Below are 15,569 nucleotides of genomic sequence, written 5' to 3' on the forward strand. Positions count from 1 at the left end.
ACTCCCTCCACCCTCGATAGACTGGGATGTTGCAATCAGAGTCTGTGATTGTTTATCTGGCAGATTTCTCACTTTTGAAATGAATATATTACATAGCACGGTGCCAAGTTGGCTTTCTCTTCTCAAAATTGATAGATTTCAGGATTGATTTTGAAATAATTTTTCTGCCTGGAAACATTAGCATATCTTTTGATATATGATGCAAAAAGATAGTTGCCAGGCCTCCTTAGCCTATTCTGCAGGGAAAGGTGAGTTTGCTATCCGCCCTTTCTGCAGCCACACCGCACAGGACAATCAGATGCGATAGGGAGTCGAGTCAAAGCAGGAACTCAGTTTATTACTGTGAGCGTCAGCTTATATAGGTTAAGTGACATGTGATGTGGGGGTACCTCCAGCCAACGAGAGACAGTCAACCCCTCCCTATGGCTGGAGGGGCATCTGCCTAGATTTTGCTGTCTCATCCCCACATGGTAGCTTTGAGACTATCCTTCAAACTCAAGCCAGGGTTTTTTCTGTTCTACAGGTCTTGAGGTACAGGCCCTGAGATAATTTTGGCCCAACAGACAATTGAGTCAGGAATTAGTTTAAGTAAAACACAGCATCATGTGGTATGGAGCCGGCTTCTGCATGAGTTCTGGGGAGCCTAACCAAGATCTGCCTCTTGCACAGCAAATGTTCCTCCCGCCCTTGTCTTCAGTTGTAAGGAGCACTATCTAGCTATCTTGGTAACTGTTCATTTATTATTATGTATTATAGTTTTGTATTTGAATGCTTTTATAATATGTCTTTTTGAAGTTGATATATTAAACATTCTTTATTTTGATTTTTCTTTTTTTGACCAGGATTGTCTCTGATTTCTCAGACTTACTTATTTGGCCTCTGTTTTTCACACTGCAAACTTTCTTCAAATGTTTGGTGAGTCTGTGATGTGCAACCGGTTAGGACTTTCCTGGAAATTCCTATATTCAAGAACGGACTGGGGAATTGGAAACCTTCTTTGCGGGAGGTGGTTGTGTCTCAGGCCTTCCATGTATTAATCTGAGTGAGATTTAGCTGAACACAACAGAAAAATTTAAAATAGCAGATGGTTAATAATTCTAAAATTTACATTTTCCTTGTGTAAGAACATCCTAGATTTGATAGTCTGTGGTTTCTCGGATGACTCCACGTTACCAGGGTCTGTGTGGTTTCTTAAGATCCAGCCACTGTACCTGCATTGCAGGCAGCGTAACATGAGGAAGGAAGGAAGGCAATTCTAATGTCCTTTGAGAAACACCACACAATATTTAGTTTACGTATTCTGGGTAGGAATCAGGTTCACACCACCTATCAGTAGGGAAGGTTGGCAAGTCTTGGTCATAGGCAACACTGAAGTGGGCTGCGAAAGAAAGAGACTGTGGGGGCGGCCATGACAGGGCTTCCATCTGTAGACCTACTTTTCTCCAGAATAGACTTCCCCAATTTCCCACCATCGCCGTCGCCTAGCAGCGAATCTGTAGAAGGCAACTTCGATGCCCTCTCTGCATCACTTCCCTTCAGCACACCTCTGATTTGTGCAACTCACCTTCTTGTGGCTAACCAAGTCTTTCTGCCCTTGGGATGACACGGAGTGGCCAGATCAGTTTGAAATACAGCTTACAAGTGTAGAAATTAAACACCCCCGGAAATAATCCTCTGTAAATAGCGGCTGCGAATGATAAAGGTTTCTCCCACCTCTAGTATAAAGTAGTGTGTGGAATTCTCAGCAGGTCCTGGTGGAACCAAGGACAGATGCCTGCAGCAGAAATCTTCATGACACACTGACACACGCTGTACCATATTGGCTTCCCCTCCTTTCCCACTTACTGCATGGGCTACCTCCCCTGCTTCCTTCTGGAAAGATGCACCTTCCCAAAGTAATTGCACCAAGGTCTTCCCTTAGGGGTTGCTTTTGAATGAACTCAACATAAATGCAGAAGAAACTCATAATGTAAAATCTAAGCTTAGCTCCTCGAGTCTCTTGTGCTCACTCAAATGTGACAGCTAGAAAAGGCCTGTGACTCTGAAATATGGCTAAAAACAAGCAGAAACTGAGTTTCCATTTCAAAATGTAAATATGATGTTTGGGTCAGCAATCTGTCAAGACTAGTTCACAGAAGTAGTAGATGTCAGGCAAAAATGAATCTTCTGCTTTTATATCTTTAAAAATTGTCATATCAGAAAGTTTTAGAAATAGGACACCTGACATTGACTGTGATTGACAGCCGAAGAGGCAGCTATGGGCACCTGACATTGGTTGTGATTGACAGCAGAAGAGGCAGCTATGGGCACCTGACATTGACTGTGATTGATAGTGAAAGAGGCAGCTATGGGCACCTGACATTGATGTGATTGACAGCAGAAGAGGCAGCTATGGGCACCTGACATTGATGTGATTGACAGCAGAAGAGGCAGCTATGGGCACCTGACATTGATTGTGATTGACAGCAGAAGAGGCAGCTATGGGCACCTGACATCGATTGTGATTGACAGCAGAAGAGGCAGCTATGGGCACCTGACATTGATTGTGATTGACAGCAGAAGAGGCAGCTATGGGCACCTGACATTGATTGTGATTGACAGCAGAAGAGGCAGCTATGGGCACCTGACATCGATTGTGATTGACAACAGAAGAGGCAGCTATGGGCACCTGACATTGACTGTGATTGACAGCAGAAGAGGCAGCTATGGACACCTGACATTGACTGTGATTGACAGCAGAAGAGGCAGCTATGGGCACTTGACATTGATTGTGATTGACAGCAGAAGAGGCAGCTATGGGCACCTGACATTGACTGTGATTGACAGCAGAAGAGGCAGCTTATGTGTTTTCTGCACTTACTGGTTTGGCTTCTCAAAGGAAAGAAGGGGGAGAGGAAGTGACCAGGAAGCACCTCGGAGTCCTCAGCGGGATGCTGAGAGGACCCTCTGTGCTGGATTCTTTTCTTAAGCGCAGATGTCAACACACCTGAACCTTGATGGTGGCACTTTTTTTTGTTATTGTTGTGTTTGTTTTTGTTTTTAAGCCTGCTACTAGGAATTGGACCTAGGACCTCACGTCTGCTAGCCAAGTTCTCTATCACTCAGCAACATGCCCAGTGGTTTTAACTGCTGATGCACTGCTGGCTTCCTAGGGCTTCTCTAACAAAGGAATACATATTATGTAGAGTGGAAAAACAAATTTATTTTTTTTCACAAAATCCAGAAACCCCAAATTGTCAAATGCCTCGGTACCAGGATCTGCTTGCTGAAGAAAATGGTCCCTTCTTGGTCCCTCCTGCCTGCCACTGACCGGGGCAGTGCTGGGAAACAGCCTTCAGATGCATCTCTGCCCAGTCTCTTCTGATAAGTGTCTCCACCTCGGGTTATTCTCCCCCAAATCCCTCAGAATCAAACATGGTAGGCAAATGCTTTATCTCTGAGTTATACGCGCACCCCTCCCTTTTCTGTAAGGACACTTATGGACTTAGGGCTCAGCCTAATCCTCGATAAAGCCGTCTTGTCTCTTACGTACCATTAATTCTATCTGCAAAGACTCCAGTTTCAGATAAACGTCTGCGGTGAAGATTTCTTTTTTTTTGGCAGAAAGAAGGGCATGATTCTATCTGCAAGATATAATCTCACAAGGAAGGAAATAATAACTCGTTTTCTATAAAGAAAAGGAATGATCTCTATGTTGTTTATAATCCTATGTAAGATCAAAATTCATCACTAGATTCTATGTTTGAAGAGATTGAGGAATACTGGGAGTCAGGTAAGAAAGCAGTAAAACACGAGGCTCAGGAGGAAAAGCCTGGATCACACTGACGGGTGGCTTGCTGTCTCTTTGTTGTGTGTTCACTAGCTAGGCACAGGCTGTGCTGAAGGGTGTGCATGGGATGTGCAGAAGCTTCTGCTGAGAACGGAAGATTGCAAACACCTGTTCTTCCAGGATGGCTGCAGCGTTAGTCGTGGTTGAGGAGACTATGAGCAGGACACGCGGGATGAATATGCAGGCTGGGCTCCCTTTTGTATTTATAGATTAGCAGCAAGGACATCTGACTTTGCGTCAACGCTGGGGACAGTTAAGCCATGAATTGCTTCTTGCATGTCTAATGACTCTGTGAGTGACAAGATTAAATGCAAAATATTTTGGTCCACTGAAGAAGAGGAAGAAGGCTGCAAGAAAGAGACAAATACCAAGTAAGCTAAGAGATCTCAGACATCTGAGTGAGCATCCTGCCAAATAGACCAAACAACACACAAGTACAGCCGTGCTACTTTACAAACTCGAACAATGTTGGTAACTTTTTTCCTACTTACAATTCTGCAAGAAAACTGCATCAACTCTACAGTTTATTCCTGGGAAAACACTTGCTATGCTTCTGGGATAACCTGGGTCCATGGCTCCTCTTCTGTTGTCATACCTAATGAGAACAAAGCATCACAGTATTGAGAAGTACGCACATTGCGGCAGCTTTCTTTCATTCTGTGTATGCTGCAATGCACTCACTCCCATTCTCACACCGAGTCTTCGCTGTGTCCCACTCAGTGAGACTAAGAGTACCTGACTTCTCTACCTAAGGGTAGAGAACACATGGGAGCCACTGACTCCAGAACAGCATTCTGATCGCTGATTGGGGGTTATTTCTCAAAACTAGAGTCTATATTTTCTAAATATTTTACTTAATTAGTAAATTAAGCATAATCATGTGTGTGCACATGTGTATATAATGTAAATAAATGCATTATTTTAGTAATATTTTCTAAGCATGCAAAATAATGGGCCTGATAACAACCCTTTTACATATACACACCACTGTTCATTCATATTCATGTCTCCACTACCCTCCCTTTAACCCCTGCCTGTCCTCTTCCTCCCTACAAAGCATCCCTCTTCTGTTTTCTTATTTAAATAGCTCCCTCTTGTGCTCCACATTGTGCCAGTGATGGGAAAACGTTCATGTGAGAACATCAGAACTCAACGCACAAGGAGAATCAAGCCTCTCCTTTCTCTACACCCCACCCTAGAGCTTTACAAGGGTGTGAAGTTTTCATGTCACAGAACCCTCATCTTAATGTGATGAAAAAGAAACATTCAAAACCTGTGGTAACATCATCTTGTGCTTAACCATATCCCCACTAAGTTTGTCAAAGACCGTGTAGATGAAAGCGTCTCCAGATGTCCGCGCTGATGGTTTGTACGCAGGGCAGAGAAACGCAGATTTCAACTTTAGTGGAAAAACTCATTCATCTCACCTCCAGCATTGGTTGTTTATGAAGAAGTATGTCTTCCCTTCATAGGAAACAGCTGCATCAATGGCTCGGACACTGCTTGGAAATCCATAGTTGGATATATCCCTGGGGTAACCTCGCTGAATGTCATAGCCACTTATGGCCCAGTACTGTCTGCCTGCCAACAGTTCAGGAGACATAATTAACAAAACTCTTTCTACAGTATAATACAAATACCACTTAGTGATCCCCACAGCAATGAAAATGGGACAGAGAGCCTGTGGACACCAAGAGTGTTGGAGAGGAGCTCTGGAGTGTGCGCACAGCCCTGATGGTTCCTCACTGAAGCTGTAAACACCAAACATTTCAATCTGCCCTTCAAGACCCCCAAACTAGAAGTCTTGCCTGGTATGACTTATGTATAGAAACTAAACCACTGCCTTTATTCATCTTAAAAATTTGTATCTAGGATGAAGGCAGGGAAATACTGAAGATGGTCTCATGAGTACTGTTTGTTGAGGACATTACTAAGACCTAATGAGGGTCTAGCCTGTGCAAATTCTCTCAGTCATTTGTGACCATATGGGGCTATGCCTGGACTCCTGCAAGGGTCTGGCTAGAAGGATGCTCTTCCTGAATTATCCTGTCTGAAAACACTGTGGTGGGGCAAAGAGAAGTCTTGCTCTACCAGTTATGACGGTCAGAAGGAGGAGGAGACAGTCAGATATTACCTTTAAATAGGAAAACCAGGTCTCTGTCAAAGTCCTCATAAGCAGCCTGAATGCCACTGGGCAGGAATGGCCAGAACAGAGAGATGAAACTGAGGTCGACTTCTCGCAACTGAGGATGCCGCCTCCAGAAGTACCTAAAGTAACATAAGGCGGGGGGGGGGGGGGGAGGGAGGAGGGAGAGAGCATTGCTTTCTGATACCTGGCTACAGTGACCCTCGCATGGTTTCCGCGGTGTGTGAATGTATAACATATGGCTCCTTCATGATGGTGATGTTCATCTGGTGGGCCCTTGACAGATTTTTCTCTTCCTACCATGACAAGCCTAACATGGTTAGGGCCTCTCAGTGTTTAAAAGGTCCAATACTGAAAGAGCCTAACCACAGCAGAAACGCTTGTGGATGCTGGATGGTTTCGCGCCCTCACCCTCTGGATGTTTTGTGATGCCCAGAAGACACTAAGAATTTTAAGGAGATGCCTGTGTATTGGGTCAGAGGAAAACTGAGTGGCATGTTTCACTAGAACTCAGTTTTAAGGTCTGAGAAAGGGACGTGTGCAAAGAACAGCTCAATTTGTACTTGTCTTTGAAGAAGTAAATCTCCCCACGGAGGGTGGTGACAGCATCAAATCTCAGGCGGGGGTCGCAGGCAGTGGGGGTGCTGGGCCCAGTAGGTTGGATAGGGCTGTTGGAAAGTCCTGGGAAAGAAAGACATTTAATACATGTGAAACCATGCTACTTTTGGTGTGTTTTAAATACTTAGGAAGGTAGAGGAGAAAAGCCACTAGCTGATTCTACAAGACACAGCAGACTGTACATGTGACCCTTTCAAAGACTTGATCTGTTCTCAAGAGTAACATGGCTTCTATTTAGGCTGAAAAGTCGTTGGAGTTCTATGCTTCCTTCCAGATTCTGAACCACCCTTCTCCCTCCTGTTTCCTCTTTCTGTCTTTTTTGTCATTGAGAATCCACTTCCTTGTTCCTCACCAAAATTCAAACACAAGGATAGATCTCATATTAGTGTTTTACCCTATAGGATAAACATAACTCATTTTTTTGGTATAAAAATTTACATCTTGACTGGACATGGTAGCTGTGGTGGTTTGAAAAAAATATAGCCTCCAAAGGGAGTGGCGCTGTTAGGAGGTGTGGCCTTGTTGAAGTAGGTACTGTCTTATTGGAGGAAGTGTGTCATTCCAGGCAGGCTCTGAGGTCTCATATGCTCAAGCTGTGCCAAGTGAGACAGACCACTTCCTGATGCCTGCAAATCAAGATATAGGACACTGGACTGCTTCTCCAGCGCCATGTCTGCCTGCGTGCTACCATGCTGTGCCCTGACGATAATGGACTAACCCTTTGAACGGTGACTGAGCCACCACAGTTAAATATTCTTCCCTTATAAGAGTTGCCATGGTCATGGTGTCTCTTCACAGCAACAGAAACCCTAAAACGGTAGCACAGGCTTTGTAATCCTAGCATTGTGGATACTGAGGCAGGAGGATTGTAGGTTTGAGACTAATCTGGAGACTAATCTGAGACTAATCACTCTGTAGTGAGACAATGTCTCAAAATAATAAATAAATACACAATAATTTCCATCTTACTGAGTCTTTTCACTGTAGAACTAAGTGCTGTGCACATCACTAAGAAACACTAGAGTGTCAAAAGAGCTGACTGCATTGCCAAGGAAGTGACGGCTGCCATGTGTCAGGGGAGTTGGGATTTGAGTGAAGTTCCTTGTCCTTAGAAATTCTGCCATGATGAGCAAACTCCTTGACATGATACCCACACTCTTGATTTATACGGCAACTCCATCCCAAGAGGCGAGAGCATTCCTCACCATCCCACTGCCTTCCGTACTTTCAGGGAGCAAGAGGGCGAGAGGGAGGGGATGGATCTTTCTCTGGTCCTCCACCTTCCTCCACCACAAATCACCCTTCACTGGACATTCTTGACAGGCCTTATACATGTCCACTTAGGGGTCTATGTGAGGATTTTGTTAACAGATGATTCTGGAGGAGAGATGCTACTTGAAAAGGGGTAATCATATCTTTTCAGAATGTATAAAATTGGAAAGCATAAAAGCAGAGGAAGAAAACATTCCTACCATCAAGAGATAATGATGGGAAAGCACTTCTGTATCTCCCCAAGGCCTCCCTCCGTCCATCCCTCCTCCTCACTCTTTCCTTCCTTCCCTCCCTCCCTTCTTCACCATGTAGTTTAAGGTGGCCTCAGATTCCTGAGTGCTAATATGACTGACATGGGCCAGCACACCTGTCCTCCAAGCTTTCCTTCAAGGCAGTAATAGACATCTAATAACGAAAATCCAAGCTGCATGGAAGTCATATCAGAGGTTCAGCCCCACAGGACCCTTGCCAACACCATTACTGGTGACTTTCAGAGATCAGTTTGAGTTTCCCTTGTGCAAAGAACCCTGAGATTCCAAAGGCAAAATGCTTGGAAGTTAGACCTGTTAAGAACAATTCCCAAATCCTTCTGTGTCCTGCCATGTTGTCCACATGACCTTACCGTAGAGAGTCTGAATGCCATTGATATCATCCTGAGGCAGAGAGTAGGTGCTGGGTTCACTGTAGGCATAGTTTGGGTACATCAAGGCACCAGGATCAGTGGAGTGAGAGAGTCCTAGGGAATGGCCAAATTCATGAGCAGCCACGAGAAACAGGTTGTAATCTGAAATGCAAGAAAATACGGTGAATGCTCCACACGTCGTGAAAGTATAATCTCAAAGAATATGACCTCGCCACCAGAGCTGTCCAGGAAGGAAACTTTCATGTGTTCATCTTTTTCCTCTCTTCAAGGCAACTAAAGAGTGGCAATTAGGACACAGCAGGGTAGGCACCATGAATTTTTATTAAATCTCAGAGCTGACACATCTGCCTTTCTTCCAGCTCCCACATTTCATGGATGTGGAAGATTGGTGAAATGGTGGCAGGGCCGTGGGTCTCAGGATAGTAAGAATTCTGTTTCTCTTGTGCTCAGCATCCTCTGTCCCCAGGCTCATTGAGTCGAGCTTCCAAAGAGACAGGAGAAAGAGCCTGCCTCTCAGGGCCGTGGCTGGGAGGCAAGGCCGACTTGACCACAGGATCTGGATGCAGTACAGCCCCGCCCTTCTTCTAAGGAGTCTCCCGGAAGGAATATCACTGTGGAAGGAGGTCAGGGCATGTGAGCGAAGCTACTAGAAGCAAGACTGGGGCTGCTCTTTGAACAGGCTAACTTTTCAAATGAACTCTGTATTTCAACATTGCCAAAGATGTAAAGACTAGGCCTTTTCAAATATTAAACTCAGAATATTAGAGAACAAGAGGGAGAGGAAAGGAGGGAGGAAGAGAGAGAGAGGGAGGGAGGGAGAGAGAGAGGGGAAGAGAGAGAGAGAGAGAAGGAGGGAGAGAGAGAGAGGGAGAGAGAAACTATAGTGGTCAGTGGTCAACAAACTTTTCATGTCTTGGGAGCTAAGTAGCCCCTGTCTCAACTACTCAGCTTGGCCATCAGAGTAAAGGCTCCCGAAGATGTGTAACTAGGTGTGGCCCCTCTCAGTGCAACATTGTGTGTACAGCCAGGGCCCAGACAGGCCTCAGCGGTGGTTTGCAATGTTAGGTTCCCTACCCACTGATGTGTGAATGCTTCTTTCAGAAATCATGTCTTAGGAAGTGATCCTGATGGGATCACTCTGGGCTAGTGCTCCTGGGAGAAGGGCTAGTGACTTCAGCTTCATTTGCTTATCCTTCGACCACGTGAAGATGCGTGAGGAAGAACCATGGCCATACTCTCTCCAGGCCCTTCAACAGTGGGGAGTTAAGGTTCTCTCATTCATCAGCTTGTTAGTTCCATTTATCTTACAACAATAACACATATGGACTTAGGCACTGTGTGGGAAATAAGGTCAATAATTAGCTTTTGATTTTTGGTTGGTTTTTCTGTGTAGCTCTGGCTGTCCTAGAACTTGTTCTGTAGGCTACAGATCTACCTGCCTTTGTCTCCTGCGTGCTGGGATTAAAGGTGTGCACTGCCGCACAGCCCAGCTTACTTCTTTTCAAAACTCAAAGTTGATTTATCTTTATGTAAAAAGAATGTAAATGATTTATTTGTGTGTTTGAAATGTTACAGTAATGTGAGCAGATGTGTATTTGTGAACACACACCTTGATTTTCAGGGGAAAGACGTTTGTTCAGAGGTTGCATGTGAACCTCGCCAGGACCACTTACTTCTGGAGTCCTGAGTCCATGTTTCTTCTGAGTCAAAATGAGCATCTCCTCCAATATCCTGACCTGGCTGAAAGGCGTGGGCGAGGATCCCATTGGGTCCATCAAATGGAGAATTGTCACCATGCTCTGAAATGAGACGGCTTGTGCTTAAGCCTTTGCCTGTAGTCTCAGGTTAGCTAGAGAAAGCAGATTCCTTTCCGCTTACCTCTTGCGACAAAAGCAATGTTGATGTCTGCTTCTCCCTCTGAGATCTCGGTGAAGGTCAGGGGAGATGCCACACTCCACAACTGAAAGGCTCTCTTGATTGCTGTTTTCACTGCAGCCTCTGACAACTGTGGGGTTTGGTTTTTAATCCTGAAAGTAAGAAAGAGCAAGCATGCTTTGTCGATACGAGCAACACCTTCCAAACACACAGCTGTCATCCATTCTGGAGTGAGTCGCTTTGTCAAAGTGCACCCAACTGGACACAACATCAGTGTCCCCATTCATAAGATGAATATGATCATCAAGATCCCTCACCTAGGCAGCTGAGGGGTTTAAATGCACAGGAAGCACTTAGCTGTTAGCTTGACAAATATTATTCCACAAATACTATTCTTATTGCTGTTCCCAAGACATACATAAAAGAGCCCAAGTCTCTCCAGCAATCAATAAGCTTCTTTTCTACTTAAAAGTGAGTGGCAAGAGAGATTCTATGCTACCATAGAATTTTCAGGTCCCCGAAGAAAGACAACATGGTAAGCTTTACAATGAGAGACCCAGGTGGTGTGGGAAGTTCTTCTGTCTATGTGTTGCTGTTATCGGTTAATGAATAAAGAATCTGCCTTGGCCTGTTGATAGGGCAGAGTAGAACTAGGTAGGGAAAACTATACCAAATGCTGCGAGAAAGAAGGCAGAGTGAGGAGAAGCAATGCAGCCCCGCCAGAGACAGATACCGGTAAGCCACAGCCATGTGGGGATACACAGATGAATAGAAATGGGTTAAATTAAGATGTAAGAGCTAGCCAATAAAAAGCTAGAGCTAATGGGCCAAGCAGTGATTTAATTAATACAGTTTCTGTGTGGTTATTTTGGGGATGAGCAGCCGAGAACAAACAAGTGGTCTCCAACAACACCCAGGGTCCTTGCTTTCGCATCCTCATGCTCACTCCCCGGTTCATATTCTCCTCATTCACTATCCACGCTCATTCATACTCGGCAAGAGCAGAGTGTTTGTCCATTCATCTCCAGTGGCTCCCAAGTTATGCAGCGATGTCTGAGGCTTCATAGACTCCCATCACTAGCTGGGTGGATGAGTCCTTGGACTCTAGGAATGTTACCTGTAGGTCAGGTTAGTGTGTGCCCACTTTGGGCTTCCTGGGGTTAGCATGAAATCCCCAGAGTCAGGCACTCCACAGCGAGGCTTGCCCATCATCTCCAGAGTAGCTGCATCTGCCTCCCCTGTCTCGGTCAAGCCAAAGAAGCGCTGCATTTCCTTAAGCTTCTCCGCAACCATTGCACTGTTACTCCATGGAGACCGATATTGGTTGCTTGGTAAGTGGTAGAATTTTTGTAGGTAATTCTGATCAAAATAAACACAAGTCTTTGCTGTGAAATTCCCTCTAGTGCTCTGAACATTTTGCAATTCTTTCTAAGTCACCATATAGTGCAAAACAGGACCTGACAGACAAAAGGACAGTAGCAGAAATTGTAGATCAGGCCAGCATGATGGCTCAGTGGGTAAAAGTGCCAACTGCCAAGCCTGGCAAACCAAGCTCCATCCTCGACTCCCACGCGGCAAAAGGGGAGAGCTGGTCCTTACAAGCTGGGCTTTGACTGCCACGTATGTGTTGTGGCATGCAATACACTCCACTTAAAAATAAATACATTTAATTAAAATAAAGAAATCTGTAGACTGACTTTGAAAGAACAATGCCTGTAGAATATCCCCTCCATTCATTGATCTAACTACTCTTTATTGTTTATTTGTTTTGTTTTGTTTTGAGACAGGGTATCTTTTTGTATCTCTAGCTGTCCTGGAACTCACTCTGTAGACCAGGCTGGCCTTGAAATCACAGAGATCCGCCTGCCTCTGCCTCCTTAGTGCTGGGATTAAAGGCACGTGCCGCCACCACCACCTGGTGAGGCTCTACCTACATTTTAGCATAAAAATTAAAGGCTTACAACAGAGGAGGAATAAATCTGAATCACACACAAAAAGCTTGTCTTATTTTTATATAAAAAATTAGTACTGGCTTTTTGTTTTTACCTCTGTTGAGGTGTTAGTTGCAACAATGAGGATTCTTCTGTTTAAAACCCCCGTTTCACTGATGGAAAGAGGGTTTAATTATCCTCACAGAGAAACGGAGGTACCAAGAAGCAAGAAGCAAACGACATGTCAGGTCCTAGCTTATCATTCAGCAGCATTTCATTTGCCAAGATTTTGTGCTGGAAGGGGCTAACTCTCACCCGGAGGTGATGTTTGTGAGGATGTGACATGGCGTTAATGGGAAGGTTGTTCAGCTTGTTGCATGTAGCCCATGTGGCACGCTATGTGCCTCGTGTACATGTGACCACCTTGTACTGTGGAGGCAGCAGAAGGCAGCGCTCATGGATTTGAGGTAATCCAAGCACTGTTTTTTGTCTCTGACAGGGAAAAAAAAATAAGTTTTTCATTATGGGTTATCATGCCAAGCTTAGAGGGCAACTTCTGCAGAACAAACTTAGCTCACTTTGAACATGAACTTAGGGGTTACTGTGCCAGTCACAAAAATTACCAAGAAGAGAAAGAGCAGGAAAGATGCTTTCCAGAAACTTAAATACTAGAAGATTATACATAAGAAGTCAGTGCTCATGTTCCCGTGTACAAAAACAGAAGCAGTCAAACAAACAGAAAAAGTGACTGGCCTCACTATACTGTGTGCTACTTTAGTTCCTTATAACCCACCCCATCTCTGTCCTATCTTCTACACATGCTAGTATTTTTGACTGTTTTCCATACAGGAACAGTAGGCAGATCAAAATTGGATATTCCCCATTGTTTTTCATGTGGGGACTCTAGCAAGCATCCTACCAGTCTGGCACTGACATAGCACAGGACAACTGGGTTACAGAGTTACACATTAGGGAAGAATTTCAGTTCATTTTATAAATACAAATATTTCTGTAGCCAGCCCCTCAGTAATGGACTTGCTTGCTTTCATGTCTAGATTTTCCAGGCCTGGCCTTCCGAGTCCCAGAAGGTGATGCTGAGCCTCAGCAAAGTCATCCAAAAAATTTCTTCCTAGTCATTTAGACCCAGAAGGGAAAGCCACCGTCTGAATTCTGTAGCTTTCAGCAAATCACCCATAAATGAGAGTTCATTTACCTCAACAATTTTTGCATTTTTCTCTTCCAGGACTTCAGGTGGTACTGGAAGGGCCTTGGCAAGCTGCGTGTGGAGTAAGAACAGAAACGGAAGTGTCTTCAAGCCAAGCATGGCCCTTTCTTCCGAGACCACCTCGACTGCTTTCCTCTGCCCGTCTGGCAGGTGCCCTGAAGTTCGCAGCCACCCCTGCCAATCACTGCTCAGGTCTGGTCCCTTATAAAGCCACATCTTGAGCAACTGCTGCCTCCGCAGAGTGAAGCAACACAGTCAACCGGAAGAGAACGGCTCTTCAATGCTAGAATGTGATTGGAGCGTAAGAGCGGGGTGGTCCTTCAGCAGAAGAAAACAGGGGCTGCCCACCGCCAGGAGGAAGAGGAGGCAGCGGCTGGTGTGGAGTTGCCAGGCTTCCGTTTTCCTGATGTGTGTGATGATGCCGTACTAGTTTCATCGGGAAAACCTTTAAGAATATTCATAGATCATCTTCAGAACAAACTGCACCTGTGAGCCCTGTTTCTAATCCGCCACTGTCACTTGTGTAAGTGCGAGAGTGGCCTGTCACAAAGACCACAGCAGCTCCTGGAAATGGCTCAGTACAGTGTTTGCCATACAAGCTTGAGGACCTGCATTTCACTCAGCACACAGGCAGCATTGTTGGGTGTAGCAGTATGTAAGTGTGATTCCAGTACTTGGCCACGTGTGTGTATGGGGGAAGGGAGTGGAATTTCTGTGGCTTGTTGGCCAGCTGGCCTAGTCTACTTGGTAAGTCCCAGGCTAATGAGAAACCCTGTCACAAAACAAACAAAACTCACATGACAGAATTTGAAGAATGGTGCTCAAGGTAGTCTTCTGCCTCCACACACATGTGCACAGACACACACACACAAAGCATGGGCATGCACACGTAAATGCACACATGCATGTACCTACATAAAGAGCTGCTTCTGTAGGACATAGCTTTGCCAGAGAGGTGCAAAAGCCCTCACTGTCTATAAGGAGGGGTTTTCATTATAGAAAGGACAAGGATTGGAATACTACCGTACAAACTAACATTTGTGGAATATTTGCAGTGTTCCAGACATGTTCATGCCCCCTGAATTCCCTGTCTATTCTCACACAGCCTTCAGTGCGACATGCTATTATTGTAGTAGAAACAAAGGTTGGCAGACATAGAGGAGGCACCAGCTCAGTTTGTGGAGGACTCAGTTCCAAGGGTACAGTGAGAGACATTGCTCTAGTTCCCATCCTATACCAGACTCCAGTTCATCAAACCCCCATCTGAATCCCAGGCTGGAGCACCAGTACCTGTGAGCTCACAGCAAGTAGAAAACTGGCCTAGATTCATGGATGAGACAGGGGAGAGAATGAGATAGATGTTTTACATATTCCCAGAGTGATAGGAGGGTCAGTGGTGACTTCCAAACAGTGTGTCTACATAGGACACCATCTGCCCTGCCCTCTCCGCCCACCTGGCTATCTACACATGGGTCCTAGGGGTCTAATACATGTCTTCATCTTTGCAGACAGGAAGTACTTCACAGACTGTGTTATCTTCTCATCCCCTAAACTGAACTTTAAGAATGGTTTACAGAGATGTTTAGATCATAAGTGCTGCGTAACATTTTCAGTCTGTGTTGAACATAGCAAAGGAGAACCAGAGGCTCCATTTGGAAGTCTGAGCTCAAGGAAAGCATCTGGCCTTCTGTTCCATTACAAATGGACGCCATTGTTTCTTTGTTCGTCTACACGACACAGTTCCAGAGCTGGGACTCAGGTAAGGGTTTATTACCTGAGTATCTCCACAGGGCACCCAGGGGAATGCCTTTATTTCTTTTTCTTTCTTAACATATATTTTATTGGATTTTTGCAACCTCATCTCTGTTTCCCCTCCTTCCTCCCCTCCCAGTCCCCGACATCTCCTCTCTGCTCCTCCTCCATCCTCTCTTCCCCTGCTGTCCTGTGTCCTTGCAAGTATTTTATGTTTTGACTGTTGGTGACCCCTACTGGCCACAGGGAATATCATTACCCTTACCTTCTCCCCTTCA

General features: G+C 45.1%; 2 protein-coding genes across 2 annotated transcripts in view; both read right to left on the reverse strand.

The window, feature by feature from the left end:
* The window catches only part of Mmp13 (matrix metallopeptidase 13), a 209,785-nt gene that overhangs the window by 27,954 nt on the left and 166,262 nt on the right, over positions 1-15,569 (reverse strand). The window lies entirely within an intron of this gene.
* On the reverse strand, positions 3,586-13,638 carry Mmp8 (matrix metallopeptidase 8). The gene is made up of 10 exons (XM_075968016.1): positions 13,528-13,638; positions 11,501-11,742; positions 10,387-10,535; positions 10,182-10,307; positions 8,488-8,649; positions 6,539-6,656; positions 5,964-6,097; positions 5,257-5,410; positions 4,321-4,424; positions 3,586-4,176 (listed from the first exon to the last, which is right to left on the reverse strand). Exons 1-10 carry the CDS (start codon positions 13,636-13,638, stop codon positions 4,067-4,069), a joined length of 1,410 nt encoding a protein of 469 aa, XP_075824131.1. The 3' UTR covers positions 3,586-4,066.

Source organism: Microtus pennsylvanicus, chromosome 3 (assembly GCF_037038515.1).
Source record: "Microtus pennsylvanicus isolate mMicPen1 chromosome 3, mMicPen1.hap1, whole genome shotgun sequence".
NCBI lineage: Eukaryota > Metazoa > Chordata > Mammalia > Rodentia > Cricetidae > Microtus > Microtus pennsylvanicus.